A 26,247-nucleotide genomic window follows, 5' to 3' on the forward strand; every position below is an offset into this window, starting at 1 on the left:
GGAGGGGGGAGTTTGTTCCCGTTGGGTAGTTATAATTTCTGTCAGTTCCTCTAAGGTGGCTAGCCTGTCCCCTGTATAGAAGTCCCTAACTGTCAGTGTTCCCCATCCTGTCTCCACCTCCTAAAGGTGGTGTCAAACATGGCTGGCACGAACCTGTGGCTGCCACAGGTGGGAACCATCATGGACATTTTGGATAGGTCGATGTACTGTCTCCTTTGATTGCAGGTTCGGAGTGTGGCTACCACCACTGGGCTTGTTGAGTGTTTTGTTGGCAGAGATGGGAGTGCTGCTGTGGCGAGGGCTCAGAGGAGCTCTCCTTCATCCTCACCCATTCCATTTCTGGTTCTTTCACCCATCCCCTCACTCTTTCTGTTGTGGCTGTCCAGTGGTAGTACTGAGGTGGCTGCCAGAAGACAAGATGGATAGAAAAAGATAAAAGGGAGGTATAGGAAAGCTGCAAGAACTTAAAAGGAAATACGTCACCCAGTCTGGCTGGGATACATTCTAGGTTGCTGAGAGAAATACGAGAACAAGTATGAGCAAGATGAGGAAAAACAATTTTTAAATGAGTGGTTAGGATTTGGAATGCACTATTTTTACTACCCTAGAGTGATGGTTATATAGATTCAATCATCTCAAAGGAGAAAATGCTGGAAAATCTCAACAGGTCTGACAGCATCTGTAGGGAGAGAAAAGAGCTAATGTTTCAAGTCCAGATGGCCCTTTGTCAAAGATTCAATAATAACCTTCCAAAGGGAATTGGAAACTTCTTGAAGGAGAGATAGTTGCAGGGATATTAGGAAAGAGTAGGGGTGTGAAACAACTTGGATTTGTGCAGACCCCATGAACTGAATTATCTCCGTCTGTGCAGCGCTTTTCGATGGTCCTGTGTGTGGACACTGGAGTTGCTGTTACAGGAACTGCAACATAACAGTGAGTAGCCGTAATCTGAAGCAAGAGCTATCTACTGCACCAGGTTTACCACACATCAAATGTTTCTTACTGCCATATGAGCATTTGAATTCTTCAATATGCTTAGCCTCATCATTAGCTTGAATGCAAAATCTGGGCCATTGAAATAAACTTCAGATTAAATCCAATTTTAAATTTTTTATTGACAAACAGTACAAGTAAATAATGTTGTGAATGTCTGTATAAAATCCAGTGTTGCACAATACTTGCATGATAAACGTTACATCCAGATATACCATATGAGCCTTCCACAGTATATAAACAATTTGTAGTATTTTATGGCCCCAAAACAACTGAGATACATGAAATAAAATTGATTAGAAAAATAAGAGGAATACGTCAAATGGCTATTAGGGGTGCATTGTATTTATTAAACACAACCTACACTTAAAATGGTTAAACTGTCTTTCAATCCTATCCCAAAGTATCACCAAAGACTAAGTAAAAAAAGACTTACATTAATAATTATACAAATGGTAAAAGAAAACAAAGCAGCCAGTTAACTGCAAAACATCTCAACTGCAAGATATGTAGTGGACATAGATGTCAACGTTCAATTTGTTTGAAACATATGTGGCACATTACTGTAAAAAAACAAGCCATTCTCTAACACCTCATAATTACAAAAGACAAGAGGTCATGTAGCTGATTTCCTGGCAGCCCTAGGAATAGCGCAGGACGCAGTTAAGTCAAGAGGAAAGAAAAACATATATAATAGCCGTAACCTAAAACAAAAGAGCCACATACTTCACCAGGTTTACCACATCTCAAATGTTTCTTCCTGCCATATTAGTATTTATTTTCTACCCCCATACACACTATATTGAGACCATGGCAGTAGAGGTCAGAGCACAGAAACAACCCAAACCCAGAGAAAAATTGTTTTTGCATTATCATTGTAATCAGCATTGAACCCTCCATTTTAAGAGTTTTGGCAGTTTTCAACAAGGGGTGCAATAGTATTATCGATAATTGCCAACCTTTATGTTTGGTGGCAACATACCAACTTTTGGCAGCACATAATTGAGGATATATGGAATATAGCTACTTAACTATGAATCAGGATTAAACATTTTTACCCTCGTACCTAGACAACACATCACCCACAGAAAAGTCCTATTTTCATCATATTTAATCCTTATTATTGTATTATTGCTTTATCATCCTTCACACAATTTTGAAAACTTGCACTCCCAGAACAGAACTTTGCATACATGGCTCACTTATTGGAATACAGGCCCAAAGGATCAGTTCATTCATTTTTATGGATAGAAAATCTTGCAAAACCTCCTAATACGAGGGTGTTACTTCCTGAGAAGTACTTTAGACGTGTAAAAATTCCATGGTGGGAACATGCATTTAAAAAACTGATCCTCATTCTCAGGATGGAACACTGTCATATACAGAGCGCTGCTCAAATCGGATTATAAACCTACTTAAAATACTGAACAGCAACTTTGAAGGGCTGAGCCTCAATAAAAGGAGATTAATTGCTTAAAGAGGAGAGAAATGGAAAGTTTCTCATCAAGTTTGGAAGTTCCAAATTGCGAACCTGAACTGTCTCTTACCTCATGGGATTTATAGATGCATATCAAATCAAAAATCACAGATTAAGGTGACATTGGTCTAATGAAGATTGTAAATATAGTTCCAGCAAAGCAGAAACCTTTTTTCAAAAATTATAAATACAATGCATTTTACCAGTGGCTCATTTTGAAAATAAAGCCAATAGATTATCATTAGGTGCTTATCAAACAAGTGCTTAATGTGGTCATATTACATTACTTTACCATTATTTTAATAGCAGTAGCAAGACAATGTCTTAATGCCTGCACTGAAATAACAGACAAGAATAACCATTAGTCAAGTTTAGGCTCAAAAAACTCATGTTAATCAAAAAGAATCAGTGCACTCTCTTATGAAATACATGGCCCTGACGATTAATTATAAGTTTTGATTTGAGCTTGGTGAGGTATAGTTCTTTTATATAAAGCTACATGTAACAAAGCATTTACGTACATATATACTCAATCAAGAGCCAAAATCAAGAGGTGGGTGAGGCATTCCCCAGCTCTCAGAATAAATTCTGTATATGATGCATATTATACCCAATTCTACAATTCTCATTAAATTCCTGCTAAACATGAAGGTTAACAGGATCTTGTGTTTTCATTATTTAAAACAATCTGGGACAGGGATAGAATTTAATCTGAATGATATTATCATTTTCTGAAGTGAAATATAGATGGCAAGCAGCACATTTGAAAATGAGTAAAGTATTAAAAAATGAAAGTTTGTCACCTTCCCCAATATATTCCAAAATACACCAATCACTTCCTTAATCAGGGTTAGCTTAATAAATGCTTAGAGTGTTAAGTTGGAAACATTTGAGAAAAGTATAATCTTTAAAAGGTTGCTGACAATTTTACAGATCAGCACAACCCATTTTCAAGTCACCCGAGGCATACAAGAATCCGATAGCTCACCTGGTTTTGTTTCATAGTGTTTATCGCAAATGTAATTTTGTTCTTGGGGATTCTCCCCTTTCCCTTTACCAATGTAATTGTTTTGGTTTTTGGGTTTCCTGGTAAGTTTTTAATAAAAGAATTTACTCTTCATCATGCTTGGAGAATGCAGCAGCTCTTAGTATTTCCATACAAGTCACCAAAATAAGAATCCCTGTTAGATGTCTCCAATGTCTTGTAATTGGGTTTTTCATTTTATCCAGTGCACTTTGCAGTTCTTGCAGTACATCCCGGTACCCATCTCCAAACTTGATGCTCCATGTATAAAGAAAATCATATGCTGGCTTCCACATGGTCTGTAAAAGGACAATTAAAATAGGAATAAAAAGAATTCAAGAAACGCAAAGAAAATGTTGAAGAGCTTCAGAATATACACTGTTACACGATCAAAGCAATATCTCACCTCGTGATTGATTTCACCACTTTTAGTTCTGTGAGGTGCTTCATATGCTTCTACTTGCTGTTTTGAAAGTTTATATAGTTTTTCCCCCAACTCTTTCCAACGGGCACCAAGCTCCACAGCTGTTGAGAGCATAATAACATCTTGAACAAGACGAGCCACTGTTCCTTGGCAATCAAGCTTCAAAAGACCCTACAAAAAAATTAAAAGAGTATATGATTAAGAAAATGGTTTTACACGTTAGCGTGGCAAAGATTCAACCTACCATACGGAGGTCTCGTTAAGAGTTGATGAATATTGATGAGTACCACAACTAGCCATATTTGATTCACTATCTAGGAGTATCCAGAAAAAGAAAGCCTTTCGTGAGTTTCAAAAGTCATACAGCAATTAAGACTAGATTTTCACCAAAAACCATATCAGTTTACTGAACTATACAGTGGCACTGAAAGCATTTGAAGAAACAAAGGGGCACAGTCACTGGCACTTCTGCCTTACAACACCAGGGTCCCAGGTTCAATTCCAGCCTTGGGTGACTGTCTGTGTGGAGTTTGCACACTCGCCCAGTGACTGCATGGGTTTCCTCCGGGTGCTCCGGTTTCCTCCCACAGTCCAAAGATGTGCAGGTTAGGTTTATTGGCCATGTTAAATTGCCCTTTAGTGTCCAGGGACGTGCAGGTTACTGGGATAGGATGGGGTGGGCTGGGGAGTTGGCCTACGTAAAGTGTTATTTCGGAGAGTCTGTGTAGACCAGATGGGCCAAATGGCCTTCTTCTGCACTGTAGTGATTCACTGATTAATATTGTACTAGATACTACTCAGTTATGCGCACATGAATCTTACCCACTTGTAATTATGCAGTATGTTGGGAAAGGGCATGCTGTTGGAAGCTTTTTGCCTTCCACTCAAGAAAAATGCAAGAGACAGAGCAGCATGGTGGTGCAATGGTTGGCACTGCAGCCTCACAGCGCCAAGGTCCCCGGCTCTGGGTCACTGTCTGTGTGGAGTTTTCACATTCTCCCCGTGGCTGCATGGGTTTTGCCCCCACAACCCAAAGATGTGCAGGGTAGGTGGACTGGCCACGCTAAATTGCCCCTTAATTGGAATAAATGAATTGGGTACTCTTAAATTTATTTTTAAAAAAGAAAGATGCAAGAATGCCAAATTTCAAAGTGAACAGCAATTATACTGAATGAGAAAAGGGTTGCTGATTGATTAGCAGGCAATTGCACGGTGATTGGTCAAGGTTTTGCCATGGAGAACGTACCACGGAACTCTGTTCCCTATACTTTTGTTTCATTCAATAAAAGCAAAATGCCTGGTCAGAGTCCTATTCTGCGGAAGACCAGTCTCCACATATAAATATATGTTGCTTCTAGCTCATGTAGGTGAGCCACATTGATAAATTAGTTCATTAATTCTTAGCACACTAGGATTTATTCAACAAGTGCTGTCCAATTATGGAATCATATCTGACATTCAACATTCTTTTTATGCTTTATAAGCATGGGCTGGTTAACTATGGTCAGTATCTGCCTATTGTGAACAGCTGAAGGGATGTGCATTTGCTATGATCTACTAGTTGTTGGGACGTACAGCTTATGCCCCGCAGTAATCATAAATTAAATTTGAGTACCCAATTATTTTTTTCCCAATTAAGGGCCAATTTATCATGGCCATTCCACCTAAAATGCACATCTGTGGGTTGTGGGGGTGAAACGGCAAGAATGTGCAAACTCCACACAGACACTGACCCAGGGCCGGGATTCGAACCGGGTCCTCAGCGCCGTAATTCCAGTGTTAACCACTGCGCCACCGTGCTGCCCTCTCGGTCTTCATACCTGTACTGAAATTAACAGGAGATAGGCCGAACGTCATTTTGGCTTGATCACAGAATCCCTACACTGCAGAAGGAGGCTATTTGGCCCATCGAGCCTGCACTGACCCTCTGAAAGAGCACCCTACCTAGGCCCACTCCCCTTCCCTGTCCAAGTAACCCCACCAACCTAAGGGCAATTTAGCATGGCCAATCCACCTAACTTGTACATGTTTGGACTGTGGGAGGAAACCGGAGCACCCGGAGGACACCCACACAGACACGGGGAGAAAATGCAAACTCCACACAGACAGTCAAAGGGCAGAATTGACCTCGGGTCCCTGACGCTGTGAGGCAGCAGTGCTAATCATTGTGCACCGAACCGAATGGCAGCATCGTATTGGTAAGAAGCACCACTCATGTTACGATTGCATCGTAAAAACGTGAAAGGACTTGCTTTGTGTTGCTCAAATTTGAGATACTTTCCCATTCCAGGGTAACTTGAGGAAGGCTGAGTATTTATCATATCCAAAAGGACAGCAGTTGCTGAACAATCCCAAATGTGTTAAGAATTACAATATCAATTTAAGATTATCAGTTGGGCTTGCAATCCGGTCCCATGAGCCAGGTTGCTCAGTCAAATATTTTGAAAAGGATGTTTCTAAATTTTCTCTCTCTCCAGATTTAATGCCAATGAACCTGGTTTTCAGGGCCTCGTGGACCTGGTAGCGAAGAGAGGTGACAATGATTGCTTGGAAGAGCCAAGCTCCTTTATAGCATTGCTTGAGCGCGAAGTGGACCGGGACTGCTTCCCTCAGGCTTCGCAAACAACCAGGAGCATCCAGAATAAGGTGGGTGAACTTTCAGCATGGGTTGGTACCTGGGACTTCGGTGTTGTGGCCATTTCGGAGACATGGATAGAGCAGGGACAGGAATGGTTTTCGCAGGTGCCGGGGTTTAGATATTTCAGTAAGCTCAGGGAAGGTGGTAAAAGAGGGGGAGGGGTGGCATTGTTAGTCAAGGACAGTATTACGGTGGCAGAAAGGACGTTTGATGAGGACTCGTCGACTGAGGTAATATGGGCTGAGGTTAGAAACAGGAAAGGAGAGGTCACCCTGTTTGGGGTTTTCCATAGGTCTTCAAAAAGTTCCAGAGATGTAGAGGAAAGGATTGCAATGATTCTGGATAGGAGCGAAAGCAACAGGGTAGTTGTTATGGGGGACTTTAACTTTCCAAATATTGACTGGAAACGCTATAGTTAAGAGTACTTCAGATGGGTCCGTTTTTGTCCAGTGTGTGCAGGAGGGTTTCCTGACACAGTATGTAGATAGGCTAACGAGAGGCGAGACCGTATTGGATTTGGTACTGGGTAATGAACCAGGACAGGTGTTAGATTTGGAGGTAGGTGAGCATGTTGGTGATAGTGACCACAATTCGATTAAGTTTACTTTAGTGATGGAAAGGGATAGGTATATACCGCAGGGCAAGAGTTATATCTGGGGGAAAGGCAATTATGATGCGATGAGGCAAGACTTAGGATGTATCGGATGGAGAGGAAAACTGCAGGGGATGGGCACAATGGAAATGTGGAGCTTGTTCAAGGAACAGCTACTGCGTGTCCTTGATAACTATGTACCCGTCAGGCAGGGAGGAAGTGGTCGAGCAAGGGAACCGTGGTTTATTAAGGCAGTCGAAACACTGGTCAAGAGGAAGAAGGAGGCTTATGTAAAGATGAGACATGAAGGTTCAGTTAGGGCGCTCGAGAGTTACAAGTTAGCTAGGAAGGACCTAAAGAGAGAGCTAAGAAGAGCCAGGAGGGGACATGAGAAGTCTTTGGCAGGTAGGATCAAGGATAACCTTAAAGCTTTCTATAGATATGTCAGGAATAAAAGAATGACTAGGGTAAGAGTAGGGCCAGTCAAGGACAGTAGTGGGAAGTTGTGCTTGGAGTCCGAGGAGATAGGAGAGGTGCTAAATGAATAATTTTCGTCAGTATTCACACAGGAAAAAGACAACGTTGTCGAGGAGAATACTGAGATTCAGGCTACTAGACTAGAAGGGCTTGAGGTTCATAAAGAGGTGGTGTTAACAATTCTGGAAAGTGTGAAAATAGATAAGTCCCCTGGGCTGGATGGGATTTATCCTAGGATTCTCTGGGAAGCTAGGGAGGAGATTGCTGAGCCTTTGGCTTTGATCTTTAAGTCATCTTTGTCTACAGGAATAGTGCCAGAAGACTGGAGGATAGCAAATGTTGTCCCCTTGTACAAAAAGGGAAGTAGAGACAACCCCGGTAACTATAGACCAGTGAGCCTTACTTCTGTTGTGCGCAAAATCTTGGAAAGGTTTATAAGAGATAGGATGTATAATCATCTGGAAAGGAATAATCTGATTAGACATAGTCAACACGGTTTTGTGACGGGTAGGTCGTGCCTCACAAACCTTATTGAGTTCTTTGAGAAGGTGACCAAACAGGTGGATGAGGGTAAAGCAGTAGATGTGGTGTATATGGATTTCAGTAAAGCGTTTGATAATGTTCTCCACTGTAGGCTACTGCAGAAAATACGGAAGCATGGGATTCAGGGAGATTTAGCAGTTTGGATCAGAAATTGGCTAGCTGGAAGAAGACAAAGGGTGGTGGTTGATGGGAAGTGTTCAGACTGGAGTCCAGTTACTAGTGGTATACCACAAGGATCTGTTTTGGGGCCACTGCTGTTTGTCATTTTTATAAATGACCTGGAGGAGGGCGTAGAAGGATGGGTGAGTAAATTTGCAGATGACACTAAAGTCATAGAAAAAAACATAGTAACATAGAATTTACAGTGCAGAAGGAGGCCATTCGGCCCATCGAGACTGCACCGGCTCTTGGAAAGAGCACCCTACCCAGGTTCAACACCTCCATCCTATCCCCATAACCCAGTAACCCCACCCAACACTAAGGGCAATTTTGGACACCAAGGGCAATTTATCATGGCCAATCCACCTAACCTGCACATCTTTGGACTGTGGGAGGAAACCGGAGCACCCGGAGGAAACGCACGCACACACAGGGAGGATGTGCAGACTCCGCACAGCCAGTGATCCAAGCCAGAATCGAACTTGGGATCCTGGAGCTGTGAAGCAATTGTACTATCCACAATGCTACCGTGCTGTTGCACGATATACAAAGTCGGTGGAGTTGTGGGCAGTGCGGAAGGATGTTACAAGTTACAGAGGGACATAGATAAGCTGCAGCGCTGGGCTGAGAGGTGGCAAATGGAGTTTAATGCAGAAAAGTGTGAGGTGATTCATTTTGGAAGGAATAACAGGAAGACAAAGTACTGGGCTAATGGTAAGATTCTTGGCAGTGTGGATGAGCAGAGAGATCTCGGTGTCCATGTACATAGATCCCAGAAAGGTGCCACTCAGGTCGAGAGGGTTGTTAAGAAGGCGTATGGTGTGTTAGCTTTTATTGGTAGAGGGATTGAGTTTCAGAGCCATGAGGTCATATTGCAGCTGTACAAAACTCTGGTGCGGTCGCATTGGATTGGATTGGTTTATTGTCACGTGTACCGAGGTACAGTGAAAAGTATTTTTCTGCGAGCAGCTCAACAGATCATTAAGTACATGAGAAGAAAAGGGAATAAAAGAAAATACATAATAGGGCAACACAACACAAAAATACATTTGGAATATTGCGTGCAATTCTGGTCGCCACATTATAGGAAGGATGTGGAAGCATTGGAAAGGGCGCAGAGGAGATTTACCAGAATGTTGCCTGGTATGGAGGGAAGATCTTATGAGGAAAGGCTGAGGGGCTTGAGGCTGTTTTCGTTAGAGAGAAGAAGGTTAAGAGGTGACTTAATTGAGGCATACAAGATGATCAGAGGATTGGATAGGGTGGACAGTGAGAGCCTTTTCCCTCAGATAGTGATGTCTAGCACGAGGGGACATAGCTTTAAATTGAGGGGAGATAGATATAAGACCGATGTCAGAGGTAGGTTCTTTACTCAGAGAGTAGTAAGGGCGTGGAAAGCTCAAACCTATCTGGCTCAACAGCAAGCTGTAACGGTCAGCACTGAACAGCATCCTATGGAACATATTCTGTTTGTCCTCTACGAGTTAGAATTTCTGATACAGCTAGAGGGCAATGAAACACTGAGTGAAATGATGGAAAGAGAAGGCAGGCTGCTTACTCCATTATAAATGAATTCCTTTGGTCAATCACAAATATTCCAGAGCTTCCAAATTGACTACTTGGTTGTTAATTAAACAGCTTCAGTCAATAAAGACAAGAGAAAAAGTTGTTGAGAAAAAAGACAATAAAGAGTGTAATGATTCATTGATGCAAATAAGGGCAACGCTTTTCCTGTTCTCAAAATTTCAGGTGTTGGGAATTTTTAAAAATTGCAATTATAGACAACTAAAGGTATATTTCAAACACGCTCCTGAAAGAGTTTGGTGCCTTCTCGGGCTACAAACTCAACATGAGCAAAAGTGAGATTTTCCTGGTGAACCCACAAAGAAGCAGCACTGATGGGACTGCCGTTTAAACAAGCCCGACACAAATTCCGCTACCTCGGGTTCCAAATCGCTCATGACTGGAAGGGGATCCACAAATGGAACCTGACAGAGGAAGTCAAAAAGGACCTGCAGAGATGTAACACATTACCACTCTCCCTGGCGGGGGGAGTATAGACAATCAAACTGAACATACTGCCCAGATACCTCTTCCTACTAAGATCCCTCCCCATCTATATCCCCAAGCCCTATGTTTTTGAAACCCACTGGACAAGTTAATCATGTTGTTTGTATGGGTGTGGAAAGAATGCTAGAATCACAAAGAAGGTCCTACAGAAAGCAAAATCCAGGGGATGGCCAGCCCTCACAAATCTACAATTCTACCACTGGGCAGCGACAGCAGAATGATGGGATGGATAAAGGAGTCAAAAGCCGAGTGGGTACGCGCAGAAGAGGCCTCCTGCAAGGGGACCTCACTTCGGGCCCTCAACACGGTGGCAGTCCCATCACTACCCAAGAAATACTCCATCAATCCAGTGGTGATAGCCACTCTCCTGACTTGGAATCAACTAAGGCAGCAATTTGGGCTGACCAAAATGTCCGACAAAGCCCCCATCTGCAATAACCACAGGTTCACACTAGCACTCACCGATGCCACCTTCAAAAGGTGGAGACAGGACGGGGGGTGGGTGGGTGGGTGGGGGGATTGACAGTCACGGACCTATACACTGACTGTAGGGTCACAAACTGGACGAACTGACGCAGAGATTCCAACTAGCTAAAGGCATCAAACTCAGATACCTGCAGCTTAAAAACTTCCTACAGAAGGAGACAAGGACATACCCGCGACCACCACAACAGACACTATTAGAAGAGCTACTGGAGGCAGACATCCTAGGCAGAAGAAACTTAGTGACATGTACGAACGACTGCTAGAGAGGGCCAACACCGAACTGGACACGACAAGGAGGAAATCGGATGAAAACCTGGGGTTCGAAAGAGGGTGGGGATTCTGGAAGCGAAACACTGTACAGGGTCAATTCCACCTCTACATGTGGGAAAATAAGGGGAAGTAGATTTAGGACTGAGTTTAGGAGGAACTTCTTCACCCAAAGGGTTGTGAATCTATGGAATTCCTTGCCCAGTGAAGCAGTAGAGGCTCCTTCATTAAATGTTTTTAAGATAAAGATAGATAGTTTTTTGAAGAATAAAGGGATTAAGGGTTATGGTATTCGGGCCGGAAAGTGGAGCTGAGTCCACAAAAGATCAGCCATGATCTCAATGAATGGTGGAGCAGGCTCGAGGGGCCTGATGGCCTACTCCTGCTCCTAGTTCTTATGTGCGAGGCTCAACCTAACGTAGCTAAAAGTGGTACATAGAGCCCACTTGACCAGAACCCGAATGAGCAGGTTCTTCCCGGAGGTGGAGGAGAGATGTGAACTGTCCGAAGGAGGCCCGGCCAAACATGCCCACATGTTCTGGTCTTGCCCCAGACTTGCAGGGTACTGGACAGCTTTCCTCGAGTCAATGTCCAAAGTGATGGGGATGAGGGTGGGGCCATGCCCGAAAGTGGTGGTTTGCGGGGTATCAGACCAGCCAGATCTCTTCATGGGGAGGAGGGCGGACGCCCTTGCCTTTGCCTCCCTGATCGCCCGCCGTAGAATCCTGTTCGGCTGGCTGTCAGCAGCACCACCCAAAGCTGCAGACTGGCTGTCCAACCTCTCGGAGTCTCTCCAAATGGAGAAAATCAAATTCACCATCCGTGAACCGGAAGAGGGCTTCCACAAAACATGGGAGCCATTCACCTGACTGTTCAGAGACCTGTTTGTGGCCAAACACATAAATAAATAAATAGCCAGTAGCCAGGGAAATATGTGTTGGTAACATCAAAGGGAAGAAAATGATATATCCATAGCACAGTAACTGGGGAAAGGGACTTAGTAGAAGCAGTCACCATCACGGCCACCCCCAGCTAGAGAAAACAGTCTTCCCTGAAAAAGGTTCCCAAACGTGAATAAATAATCTGTGCGTGGCAATCATCCGCCGGATTTAGCTCAGAGTTATATAATATTGGATGCGGTTTGGGAATAAGGGGCATCCTCAGAGTTCAGGAAACATAGCTAATTGGGAATGAAGGGGTAACTTCATGTAATACTGCGTGTAGCAATTAGTGTAGTTAAGTGCACTGTTGTAACATATCATAGTCCTTCTTGTCATGTGTTCTTCCTCATGTCCCCTCTACACCCTCTGCATCTTATCTTGAAACTGTGTCCCCTGGTTCTAGAATTCTCCACCAAGGGAAACAATTTTATTCTGTCCACGCTATCTCTTCCACTCATAATTTTGTACACCTCAGCCTCCTTTGTTCCAAGGAAAATAACCCCAACCTATCCAATCTCTCATCATTGACACTTTTCTAGCCCTGGCAACATATTTTAACATTCTTGTAAACCTCCTCTGCACGCTCTCCAGAGCAATAACATCCATCCTGTAATGTGGCGACCAGAACTGCACGCAATATTCCAGTTGTGGCCTCACCAGTGTTTTATACAATTCCAACATTATATCCTTACTTTTAGATTCCATGCCTCTGCCAATGAAAGAGAGCATCCCATATGCTTTTTTAAGAACCTGGGGTACTTGAACTGCTGTATTTAGGGACCTGTGTACTTGTATGCCAAGATCTCTCATTTCATCTACCCCTCTTAATATATACTCACTTGTACTCCCTTGAACTCCCTAAATGCATGACCTCGCACTTCCCAATGTTAAATTCCATCGGCCATTTTATCACCTACACCACCAATCCATCTACATCATTCTGGAGATTGTAGCTGTCCTCTACACTGTCCACCGCTCTGCCAATCTGTGTCATCTGCAAATTTCCCAGTCATGCTCCCCACATGCACGTCCAAATCGTTAATACATAACACAAACAGTAAGGGTCCCAACACCAAGCCCGTGGAACACCACTTGAAACAACTTTCCAATTGCAAGGGCAGCCATCGACTGTTATCCTTTGTTTCCTGTTACGACCACCAACTTTTTAATCCAGTTTGCCACATTGCCCTGTATCCCATGGGCTTTCACATTCTTGACCAACCTGCCATGTGGAACTTTGTCAAATGCCTTACTAAAATCCATGTACAGAACATCCAGTGCACTACCTTCATTAACCCTTCTTGTCACTTCCTCAAATAATTGAATCAAATTTGTGAGACAAGACCTTCCTTTAACAAATCCATATTGACTATCCCTGACTAGTCCATGCCTTTCTATGTGACAGCTAATCCCATCTCTCAGCATTGGTTCTAATCATTTTCCCACTACTGACGCAAAACTAACTGGCCTATAATTGTTTGGCATTTCCTTTGATCCCTTTTTAAACAATGGGGCCACGTTTGCATTTCTCCAGTCCTCTGGTACCTCCCCCATATCTAGTGAGGATTGCAAAATCATCCTCAGAGCATCTGCTATCTCCTCCCTGACCTCCTTCAGTAGCCTCAGAATCAATCCATCGGACTTGGCGACTTATCAACTTTCAAGGATTCCAATCCTCTGAGTACTTCGTCTCCCATCCAATATCTCAGCGTTCCTCCTGGACTACTATATCTGCATCATCTATTTCCTTTGTAAATGCGGAGACAAAATATTCATTTAAAATCCTTCTCACAGCTTCTACACCTGCATACAAGTTCTTTTCTTCATCTCAGATCGTTTCCACTTTTTCCTTAACTAACCGTTTACTATTAATATAATGGTAAAACATCTCTAGATTTTGCTTTAACTTTACTTGCTAATATTTTTCATGCCCTCTCTTTGATTTCCTTACTGACTTACTACTTGCACTTTCTATACTCCTCTGCAGTGCTTAGTTCTTTATGCCTATCGTGCACTTTCCTTTTCTGTATTCCTCTAGAGCACCAGCGGGTCGCGATTTTGCAGTACCACTCTAATTTATAGAGGGGACATGTCGACTTTGTACATTTAGGATCTCTCCTTTTAGTGCTTCCACTGGTTTTCCACAGATTTGCCCTCTAGCAATGTCCCTTCTCATTTCTGCAAAATTTGCCTTCCCCCAGTTCAAACATTTCACCCTGCCTAAGACTAGGTCTAGAATTGAATCTGTGGTTTACTTTTGGGTGCATATATGTGCGTATCTGTGGTTCACCTTTCTCCGAATCAAAACTTAATTTTATCATGCTTACTTCCTGCACACATCAACATTTATTTTTTAAATCAGCTACATATGTTTCAGAGTCAACAAACTTGATTTAAAAAAAGAATGGATTGTGTCACTGAATTTCACAAATGAGTCATCCTTTCTGAAGAACAACATTTCTAAACTTTAGTGATAACCCTAAATTTATGTCCATCAACTGAAGTTGCTGTAGTCCCAGATGACCATTGGCTGTTTTTCCCATTTGAGGGAGAGTTGACTGGTGGTGATTTAATCCAAGGATCACCACACCTCAGGCGAGGGCCACGGTTGAGAAGGCGGGACCTTCATGAATAACATCAGCCGATACGGGAATTGAACCCACGATGTTCACCTTGTTCTGCATCACAAATTAGCTGACCAACCAATCAGCCTCCGGTATCAAAACCATTTTGCTGACCACTGAAAATAATCTGCTATTTTATCTCAATCTTGAAGACCAGAAAGATTCTCAACTCTAGTAAAGAAAATAGTTTAACTTCTCAAATCCCTCTTCACAGCAAATCATTCTCTGAATTCCAGATAACATCCTAGTGGATATATGCTGCACCAATTCCACTGCTTTGATGTTCTTCTTGGAACAGAGCACCCAAAACAATGTAATATCCAACTGCATCTCGTGGTCCTATTCAAGGTACTTCCTGACATTTATCGTCACTTGATCTACATTCAAATTCAGGGATGGTTTGCTTTTTGAAAGGGCATGGAATGAAGGTATGGGAGGAGGTGCAGAGGTTGTCAGGTTTTACAAGTCGACTGTTGGGCCAAAAGGGGCTTACTGTTTGGGGGGGGGGGGGGGGGGTACAGGGTGGGGCTACCTCCAATGCACAGAGAACCTGCAAAGGATGTACCACCCCATTACTCCCAATAAAAGCAGCTGAGCTGCCTATCTTGCCTTCATCTTCCTCTGACACAAAATAATAGCAGAGACTGAATAAGGCCCTTAAGCAGTCGTTCATTGCGGCAATTGAAGGGCCTCAAGAGGCCCATGAATGGGAAGGGCTGCATGACATCTTCCCTGCCTGTCATAATATTGGCAACAGATAAGGGTGAGCAGAAAGGCAGTGTGAAGGTCACCAGTTTTATTTTACTCAGCAAGGGTGTGGGTGGTGGTGTTAAATTCAGCTGTCGGGTTCCAAATATAAACAAAGCAAATGGTGTATCTGCAAGAGATGAGTTGGATAAGGTAGATGAGGAAATTACATGAAAACATTTGGTGACAGATGAGTAATGGCTAGCATTTCACAAATTACATAACTTGCAACAAGTACACATTCCTTTAAGTCGCAAAAACGGGACAAAAAAGTGGCCTGACCATGGCTAACAGGGACCAATACTGAAGCTGCAGGATGTGGGCGGCACTGGCGAGGCCAGCATTTACTGCCCTTCCCTAATTGACCTCAAGGTGTCTGAGAGCTTACGTCTTGAACCACTACAGTCCCTGAGGTGTAAGCCCACAATGCTTTTTGAGAGGAGTTCCAGGGTTTTGACCCAATGACAATGAAGGAACAGCAATATATTTCCAAATCAGGATGATGAATGACTTGGTTGGGAACCTCCAGGTGATGGTGTTCCCATGTATCTGCTGCCCTTGCCCTTCTAGATGGTAGTGGTCATGGCTTTGGAAGGTGCTGAGTAAGGAGCCTTGGTGAGTCACTGCAGTGCACCTCATAGATGGTACACACCGCTGCCACAGTTCGTTGGTGATGGAGGGAGGAAATGTATGTGGAAGGGTACCAATCAAGTGGGTTTGCACAACGTAATGTTTATGTTGAGGGGCAGGTAGTGTTGCAGAAGGAGGGAGCTGCCGAAGGACTTGGACAGGCTAGGAGAGTAGGCAAAGAAGTGGCAGATGGAATACAATGTGGAAAAGTGTGAGGTTATGCACTTGGTAACAAGAATAGAGGCAGAGACAATTTTTTAAATGGGGAAAGGCCTCAGAAATCTGAAGCACAAAGACTTAGGAGTCCTACTTCAGGATTCTCAAATTCAACATGCAGGTTCAGTTGGTGGCTATGGTGGCAAATGCAATGTTAGCATTCCTTTAGAGAGGGCTAGAATATAAGAGCAGTGATGTGCTGCTCAGGATGTATAAGGCTCTGCTCAGCCCCATTTGGAATATTGTGAGCAGTTTTGGGCCCCATATCTAAAGAAGCATGTGCTGGCCTTGGGAGGGTGTCCAGAGGACATTCACTAGAATAATTCTGGCAATGAAGGGCTTGTCATAGGAGGAGCGGTTGAGGACTTTGGGTCTGTACTCGATGGAGTTTAGAAGGAGGGGGTATCTCATTGAAACTTACAAGATACGGAGAGGCCTAGATAGAATGGACGTGGAGAGGATGTTTCCACTGGTAGTAGAGACTAGAACCTGAGGGCACAGCCTCAGACTGAAGGGACAATCCTTTAATACTGAGATAAGGAAGAATTTCTTCAGCCAGAGGGTGGTGAATCTGTGGAACTCTTTGCCACACAAGGCTATGGAGGCCAAGTCACTGAGTCTTTAAGACAGGGATAGATAGGTTCTTGATTATTAAAGGGATCGTGGCTTTCGGGGAGAAGGCAGGAGAATGGGGATGAGTAACATATCAGCCATGACTGAATGGCGGAGCAGACCCGATGGGCCGAATGGCCTAATTCAGCAGCTATGTCTTATGGTCTACGGGTTCCTTTGTCCAGGATGGTGTCAAGCTTGTGTTGTTGGAGCTGTATCCATCCAAGCAATTGAAGAGGATTCCATCACAGTCCTGACTCCTTTTTGTAGATTGTGGAAAGGCTTTGGGAGTCAGGTCAGTTACTCGATTCACAATTCCTAGCCTCTGACCCGTCTTTGTAGCCACAGTAATTGTATGGCTAGTCAAGTTGAGTGCCTGCCCAATGGCAACCCCCAGGATGTTGATGGAAGGGGTTTCAGGGATGGTAAAGTCATTGAATGTCAAGTTCTCTCTTGTTGGAGATGGTGCAAATTTTACTTGACACTTGTCAACCTAAGCCTGGATATTGTTTCGATCTTTCTGCATTTAGACGTGGACTGCTTCAGTATCTGACGATCATGAATGGTGCTGAACATTTGTGCAATGAACATCCCCACTTCTGACCTTAGGATGGAAGGAAGGTAATTGATGAAGCAGCAATGGTTAGGCCGAGGATACTACCCTGTGGACTTCCTGCAGAGACATCCTGTAACTGAGATGATTAACTTCCAACCACCATAACTATCTTCCGTTGTGCCAAGTATGGTTCCAACCAGTGAAGGGTTTTCCCTGATTCCCATTGACTCCAGTTTTGCCAGGGCTCCTTGACACCACACTCGGTCAAATGCTGCCTTGATGCCGCTCTTACTTCACCTCCAGAATTCAGCTATTTTGTTCATGTTTGAACCAAGGCTGTAATGATGTCAGGAGCCGAGTGACCCTGACGGAATCCAAACTGAGCATCAGTGAGCAGGTTATTGCTACTCAAGTTCCATTTAAATAAATAATCTTTTATTGTCACAAGTAGCCTTATATTAACACTGCAATGAAGTTACTGTCAAAAGCCCCTAATCGCCACATTCCGGCACCTGTTTGGGTACACAGAGGGAGAATTCAGAATTCTCAGCTGGTACGGGAATTGAACCTATGCTGCTGGCCTTGTTCTGCATCACAAACCAGATGCCTAGCCCACTGAGTTAAACCAGCCCTGCAGGACATAATTTGATCGCACTGTTGATGACCCCTTTACTGATCATGAAGTCAGCCTTGCGTCAGTGGTAGGGAAATTACTGGAGAGAATTCTTTGAGATAGGATCTACTCCCATTTGGAAGCAAATGGATGTATTAGCGAGATGCAGCACAGTTTTGTGAAGGGGCGGTTGTGTCTCACGAAGTTGAAAAGAGTTTTTTTGAGGAGGTCAAAGAGATGATTGATGCAGGTAGAGCAGTGGATGCTGTCTATATGGACTTCAGTAAGGCCTTTCACACGGTCCCTCATGGCAGACTGGTACAAAAGATGAAGTCACACGGGATCAGGGGTGAGCTGGCAAAATGGATACAGAACTGGCTAGGTCATAGAAGGCAGAGAGTAGCAATGGAAGGTGTTGTGTTGGGTGCTCTGCTACACAGACGAACCAACAGGGTTGCGGATGATACAACTCAGTTTTATTACTAACTATATTTACAATGTTAAACTGGTTACTGTGGTTCGTTCATTACCCTTGAATCTGTGGACCTATCCCTAACACTATCTTGTAGTGGCACTCAGCACATGGTGGATGTCTGAGTGGCTTGCTGTGAACTCTGTGCCCTGAGCTGTCTCCTGCTAGAATGAGCAGGAAGTGTCATGTTCCCCATTTTATAGTGTGTATGCTCTTGTCTGTGGTTGGCTGTGGTGTTGTGCATGTGTTGATTGGTCCATTGATCTGTCCATCAGTATGTATGTATGTTTGCACCATGATGTTTACCTGAATATCATGACATCCCCCTTTTTTACAAGAACATGTGCCTATGTGGTTATAAATAGATGTGTACTGAGTGCAGCTGAATGGGTGTGTGTGCAATATCTACAGCATGTACATGAGGCTAAACTATGTACATGGGGCGATGTCAGGTGCGACATAGCAACGAGGTTGTACCATAAACAAAACACATGGAAATGTTAAACGTCAAAACGAACTCCTGTAACGACAAGGAAAAAAGAGAAACATTAAACACAGTGGTATGATACATCAGTGAGTTCAAACAGGCTCATAAGTCCAGCCTAGTAGGTGGGCGACGAATTCGGGTTGACCGCTTCAAGGGTGGGTCAGGATTCACCGGCTGAGGAATGGGCCTGGCCACGGGCGACGACGGAATGGGCATGGTGGCAGGAAGCTCCACGAAGTCAACATCAGGAACAACAGGAGGGCGTGGCACCGGTGTAAGTTCCCGTAGCGAGCGTGGAAGCAGGCGAAGAGCCCAGCGATTGCGCCTGCGAATGGAGCCATCAGACATGCGAACCAGGAACAAGCGGGGAGCCACGCATCGGAGAACTTTGGCAGGTGCTGACCAGCCACCTTCTGGTAGGTGGATGCGGATGTCGTCCCCATGCGCCAGGGCTGGAAGATCAGTTGCCCGTGTGTCATGTGCCATCTTCTGGCAAACGCGCTGCTGTCGCATCCTGTGCAGTACTGGAGCATGGTTGGTTGTGGGGACCAGAATGGATGGCACAGTGGTCCTGAGGGCACGACCCATCAACAGCTGGGCTGGCGAGAGGCCAGTGGCTAGTGGGGCCAAGCAATAGGCTAGCAGGGCTAAGCAAAAATCCGATCCGACAGCAGCAGCCTTGCAGAGGAGTCGCTTGACGATGTGAACACCCTTCTCCGCCTTTCCATTGGACTGAGGATGCAGAAGGCTGGACGTCATGTGTGTGAAGCCATACGAAGCAGCAAAGGAAGACCATTCTTGGCTGGCAAAACAGGGCCCATTGTCTGACATGACAGTAATCGGAATGCCGTGGCGAGCGAAGGTGTCTTTGCAGGCCCTTATGACAGCGGACGATGTCAAATCGTGCAGGCGTATGACCTCTGGATAGTTTGAAAAGTAATCTATGACGATTATATAGTCCCTGTTGAGCGCGTGAAAAAGGTCCACAGCCACTTTCGCCCAGGGGGACGTCACCAGCTCATGGGGCTGAAGCGTCTCAGGAGGTTGCGCCGGCTGAAACCTTTGACAGGTGGGGCAGTAGAGCACCATATTGGCAATGTCATCACTGATGCCCGGCCAGTATACCGACTCTCGGGCCCTCCTTCTGCACTTCTCGACCCCCAGATGGCCTTCGTGTAGTTGGTCGAGGACTAGCTTGTGCATGCGGTGTGGAATCACAATCCGGTCCAGCTTTAGGAGGACACCATCAATGACGGCCAAGTCGTCCAGGACATTGTAGAACTGCGGGCACTGCCCTTTGAGCCACCCTCCAGTCATGCGGCGCATCACACGTTGTAGAAGGGGGTCAGCCGCAGTCTCCCGGCAAATAAGGGCCAGACTGGAGTCATCGGCTGGCAGATTTGCCGATGTGAAGGCCACCTGCGCTTCGACCTGACAGACGAATCCCTCCGAGTCGGGCGGTGTGCTCACGGTTCTAGATAGGGCATCCGCAATGATTGGTCCTTTCCCAGGGTGTAGACCAGTTGGAAGTCGTACCTCCTGAGTTTGAGTAGGATGCGCTGTAGGTGAGGGGTCATCTCGTTCAGGTCCTTGTGTATGATGCTGACCAGTGGGCGATGGTCAGTCTCAACGGTAAACTGGGGGAGACCATACACGTAGTCATGGAACTTGTCTATTCTGGTTAGCAAACCCAGGCACTCCTTTTCGATCTGCGCGTAGCGCTGTTCTGTGGGGGTCATGGCTCGCGAGGCACAGGCGACCGGGGCCCATGATGCAGTGTCATCCCGCTGTAGGAGTACCGCCCCAATGCCGGACTGGCTGGCATCAGTCGAAATTTTGGTGTCACGAGGTGTGTCGAAAAACGCCAATACAGGGGCTGTGGTGAGTTTAATTTTGAGCTCCTCCCATTCCTTCTGGTGTGCAGGCAGCCACTGGAACTCCATGGACTTCTTGACTAGGTGCCGAAGGGCCGTTGTGTGGGAGGCAAGGTTGGGAATGAACTTCCCCAGGAAGTTGACCATGCCTAGGAAGCGTAGCACTGCTTTCTTGTCTGCCGGCTGCGGCATGGCTGTAATGGCGCTCACCTTGTCTGCATCCGGACGGACCCCTGACCGGCGGGAAATGTGGTCCCCCAGAAACTTGGCTCGGTTGAGGCTCAGGACGTTTTCCCGTATCCGCGCAAAGACGTGCTGGAGACGATTGATGTGCTCCTGTGGTGTGGTGGACCAGATGAGGACGTTGTCCACGTAGACGCGCACACCTTCAATGCCCTCCATCATCTGTTCCATGATCCTGTGAAAGACCTCGGACGCCGAGATGATGCCAAACGGCATTCTGTTATAGCAGAACCTACCAAAAGGAGTGTTGAAGGTGCACAGCTTCCTGCTGGACTGGTCCAGTTGGATCTGCCAAAAACCCTTTGAGGCATCCAGCTTTGTAAAGATTTTAGCCCGGGCCATTTCGCTTGTGATCTCTTCCCGTTTGGGAATGGGGTAGTGTTCCCTCATTATGTTGTTGTTCAGGTCTTTCGGTTCAATGCAGATCCGGAGCTCGCCATCTTAACACACACCATGGAGCTGACCCATGGCGTGGGCTCCGTGACCCGGGATAGCACCCCTTGGTCCTGGAGATCCTGCAGCTGCTGCTTGAGGCGGTCTTTGAGTGGCGGTGGGACCCTGCGCGGTGCTTGAATGACTGGGGTGGCGTCTGGTTGGAGTCGTATTCTGTAGGTATAGGGCAGTGTGCCTATGCCCTCAAATGCCTCCTGTTGTGGGCGAGGAGCGATTGAAGCTGTGCCCTAAATTCTGCATCCGGGAAATCGGACGTGCCTTCTGGAGACAGAGCGTGGACCCGCTGCACGAGGTGGAGAACCTTGCAAGCCTGTGCGCCTAGCAGGGAGTCCTTTGATGATCCGACTATTTCGAAGGATCCGTGGCCATGTATGTGTTGTGCGTCACCTGGAGCTGGTAGGATCCCATGGCCGGGATAACGTTTCCATTGTAGTCGACCATCTTGCAACGGGATGGCCAAATTGGTGGTCTGACCTTCAAGGCGTGGAAGGCTGACCATGCTCTTAGGTTGGCGGAGGCACCAGTGTCCAGACGGAATGTTATCGGTGATCTGTTGACCGTTAGGGTGGCACACCATTCATCACCTGAATTGACGCTGTTCTCTGGCATCGGCTGGTGGGTCCTGCCTGGAGACATCCGGTTCCTTTCAATGACCACAACATGGAAGATGTCCCGGTCGTCTGTGTCACTGGTTTGGATGTCGTCTGGGCACGACTCGTAGTACGGAGGCTGAATGGTCCACACGTCCCTGCGAGGTTGTCGGAATTGGGGAGCATTGGCAGGTTGAGCTGCTCGACAGCAGGCAGCGTAGTGTCCCATCTTGCCACAGCGGAGGCAGTCGGTTTTTTGCCGGGCATTGCCGCTTTAAATGTACGGCTCCGCAGTTGAGCGCGCCTGAGCATCACGTCCCTCTGCGGTCTTGCGTTGAGCGCGCCCAAGCATCACGTCCCTCTGCGTCGACATCTATTTTGGCGCGCACAAATGCGGGAGGCCGCAGAAAGCGCGCGAAATGGCCGCCCTCGTCCGGGCCGCAGGCTGGGAGGAACACTATCGTCTGGACCCGTTCGACCTCGTAGGACGCCCGCCTTGCCGATTCGGGCGCGTAGGACCCCTGCCGCGTCAATTCGGCCGCTTGAAACTGGGAGTAGCGGCTGGTCGCGTTTTCATGAAGGACACAGGCTTCGATTGCAGAGGCTAGGGTGAGGCCTTTAATTTTGAGGAGCTGCTGGCGTAGGGCGCCAGAGGTGACCCCAAAAACAATCTGGTCCTGAATCATTGAATCGGAGGTGGTTTTGTAACCGCAGGACTGCGCGAGGATACAGAGGTGTGTAAGGAAAGATTGAAAGGGCTCATTCTTACACTGCAGGTGCTGCTGGAAGAGATACCTCTCAAAACTCTCATTTACCTCGACGCTGAAGTGTTGCTCGAGTTTGAGAAGAACCGTCTTGTACTTGGTCTTGTCCTCACCTTCCGCAAACACCAGGGAGTTGTAGACATGGATGGCGTGTTGCCCTGCCGTGGAGAAGAGGGCGGCGATTTTTCAGGTGTGCGAAGCGCTCTCACTTTCGGTGGCTTCCAGGAAGAACTGGAAGCGCTGTTTGAACAGCTTCCAATTGACGCCGAGGTTTCCAGCGATTTCTAATGGCTGCGGCGTGCTGACGGTGTCCATGGTGAAGGATGGCGGATTCGTAGGTAGGTCTCAGTTACCGGGTTCTAATCCTGGTACTATGTCGTGTTGGGTGCTCTGCTACACAGGCGAACCAACAGGGTTGCGGATGGTACAACTCAGTTTTATTACTAACTATATTTACAATGTTAAACTGGTTACTGTGGTTCGTTCATTACCCTTGAATCTGTGGACCTATCCCTAACACTATCTTGTAGTGGCACTCAGCACATGGTGGATGTCTGAGTGGCTTGCTGTGAACTCTGTGCCCTGAGCTGTCTCCTGCTAGAATGAGCAGGAAGTGTCATGTTCCCCATTTTATAGTGTGTATGCTCTTGTCTGTGGTTGGCTGTGGTGTTGTGCATGTGTTGATTGGTCCATTGATCTGTCCATCAGTATGTATGTATGTTTGCACCATGATGTTTACCTGAATATCATGACATCCCCCTTTTTTACAAGAACATGTGCCTATGTGGTTATAAATAGATGTGTACTGAGTGCAGCTGAATGGGTGTGTGTGCAATATCTACAGCATGTACATGAGGCTAAACTATGTACATGGGGCGATGTCAGGTGCGACATAGCAACGAGGTTGTACCATAAACAAAACACATGGAAATGTTAAACGTCAAAACGAACTCCTGTAACGACAAGGAAAAAAGAGAAACATTAAACACAGTGGTATGATACATCAGTGAGTTCAAACAGGCTCATAAGTCCAGCCTAGTAGGTGGGCGACGAATTCGGGTTGACCGCTTCAAGGGTGGGTCAGGATTCACCGGCTGAGGAATGGGCCTGGCCACGGGCGACGACGGAATGGGCATGGTGGCAGGAAGCTCCACGAAGTCAACATCAGGAACAACAGGAGGGCGTGGCACCGGTGTAAGTTCCCGTAGCGAGCGTGGAAGCAGGCGAAGAGCCCAGCGATTGCGCCTGCGAATGGAGCCATCAGACATGCGAACCAGGAACAAGCGGGGAGCCACGCATCGGAGAACTTTGGCAGGTGCTGACCAGCCACCTTCTGGTAGGTGGATGCGGATGTCGTCCCCATGCGCCAGGGCTGGAAGATCAGTTGCCCGTGTGTCATGTGCCATCTTCTGGCAAACGCGCTGCTGTCGCATCCTGTGCAGTACTGGAGCATGGTTGGTTGTGGGGACCAGAATGGATGGCACAGTGGTCCTGAGGGCACGACCCATCAACAGCTGGGCTGGCGAGAGGCCAGTGGCTAGTGGGGCCAAGCAATAGGCTAGCAGGGCTAAGCAAAAATCCGATCCGACAGCAGCAGCCTTGCAGAGGAGTCGCTTGACGATGTGAACACCCTTCTCCGCCTTTCCATTGGACTGAGGATGCAGAAGGCTGGACGTCATGTGTGTGAAGCCATACGAAGCAGCAAAGGAAGACCATTCTTGGCTGGCAAAACAGGGCCCATTGTCTGACATGACAGTAATCGGAATGCCGTGGCGAGCGAAGGTGTCTTTGCAGGCCCTTATGACAGCGGACGATGTCAAATCGTGCAGGCGTATGACCTCTGGATAGTTTGAAAAGTAATCTATGACGATTATATAGTCCCTGTTGAGCGCGTGAAAAAGGTCCACAGCCACTTTCGCCCAGGGGGACGTCACCAGCTCATGGGGCTGAAGCGTCTCAGGAGGTTGCGCCGGCTGAAACCTTTGACAGGTGGGGCAGTAGAGCACCATATTGGCAATGTCATCACTGATGCCCGGCCAGTATACCGACTCTCGGGCCCTCCTTCTGCACTTCTCGACCCCCAGATGGCCTTCGTGTAGTTGGTCGAGGACTAGCTTGTGCATGCGGTGTGGAATCACAATCCGGTCCAGCTTTAGGAGGACACCATCAATGACGGCCAAGTCGTCCAGGACATTGTAGAACTGCGGGCACTGCCCTTTGAGCCACCCTCCAGTCATGCGGCGCATCACACGTTGTAGAAGGGGGTCAGCCGCAGTCTCCCGGCAAATAAGGGCCAGACTGGAGTCATCGGCTGGCAGATTTGCCGATGTGAAGGCCACCTGCGCTTCGACCTGACAGACGAATCCCTCCGAGTCGGGCGGTGTGCTCACGGTTCTAGATAGGGCATCCGCAATGATTGGTCCTTTCCCAGGGTGTAGACCAGTTGGAAGTCGTACCTCCTGAGTTTGAGTAGGATGCGCTGTAGGTGAGGGGTCATCTCGTTCAGGTCCTTGTGTATGATGCTGACCAGTGGGCGATGGTCAGTCTCAACGGTAAACTGGGGGAGACCATACACGTAGTCATGGAACTTGTCTATTCTGGTTAGCAAACCCAGGCACTCCTTTTCGATCTGCGCGTAGCGCTGTTCTGTGGGGGTCATGGCTCGCGAGGCACAGGCGACCGGGGCCCATGATGCAGTGTCATCCCGCTGTAGGAGTACCGCCCCAATGCCGGACTGGCTGGCATCAGTCGAAATTTTGGTGTCACGAGGTGTGTCGAAAAACGCCAATACAGGGGCTGTGGTGAGTTTAATTTTGAGCTCCTCCCATTCCTTCTGGTGTGCAGGCAGCCACTGGAACTCCATGGACTTCTTGACTAGGTGCCGAAGGGCCGTTGTGTGGGAGGCAAGGTTGGGAATGAACTTCCCCAGGAAGTTGACCATGCCTAGGAAGCGTAGCACTGCTTTCTTGTCTGCCGGCTGCGGCATGGCTGTAATGGCGCTCACCTTGTCTGCATCCGGACGGACCCCTGACCGGCGGGAAATGTGGTCCCCCAGAAACTTGGCTCGGTTGAGGCTCAGGACGTTTTCCCGTATCCGCGCAAAGACGTGCTGGAGACGATTGATGTGCTCCTGTGGTGTGGTGGACCAGATGAGGACGTTGTCCACGTAGACGCGCACACCTTCAATGCCCTCCATCATCTGTTCCATGATCCTGTGAAAGACCTCGGACGCCGAGATGATGCCAAACGGCATTCTGTTATAGCAGAACCTACCA

The 26,247-nt window shown here is 46.7% G+C and overlaps 1 protein-coding gene across 5 annotated transcripts in view; it reads right to left on the minus strand.

Annotated features, from left to right (window-relative positions):
- Positions 1–1,095: 1,095 nt before the first annotated feature.
- macc1 (MET transcriptional regulator MACC1) overlaps positions 1,096–26,247 on the minus strand; it is an 80,543-nt gene continuing 55,391 nt past the window's right edge. For all 5 annotated transcript variants that reach the window (XM_072509197.1, XM_072509198.1, XM_072509196.1 and 2 more), the window contains 2 exons: positions 3,901–4,089; positions 1,096–3,793 (listed from right to left, as the gene is read on the minus strand). In XM_072509197.1, the coding sequence (XP_072365298.1) occupies positions 3,581–3,793; positions 3,901–4,089 (402 nt within the window). In that variant the 3' untranslated portion in view covers positions 1,096–3,580. The remainder of the gene's footprint in view (positions 3,794–3,900; positions 4,090–26,247) is intronic.

The sequence above is a fragment of the Scyliorhinus torazame genome, chromosome 6, assembly GCF_047496885.1.
Source record: "Scyliorhinus torazame isolate Kashiwa2021f chromosome 6, sScyTor2.1, whole genome shotgun sequence".
Lineage (NCBI taxonomy): Eukaryota > Metazoa > Chordata > Chondrichthyes > Carcharhiniformes > Scyliorhinidae > Scyliorhinus > Scyliorhinus torazame.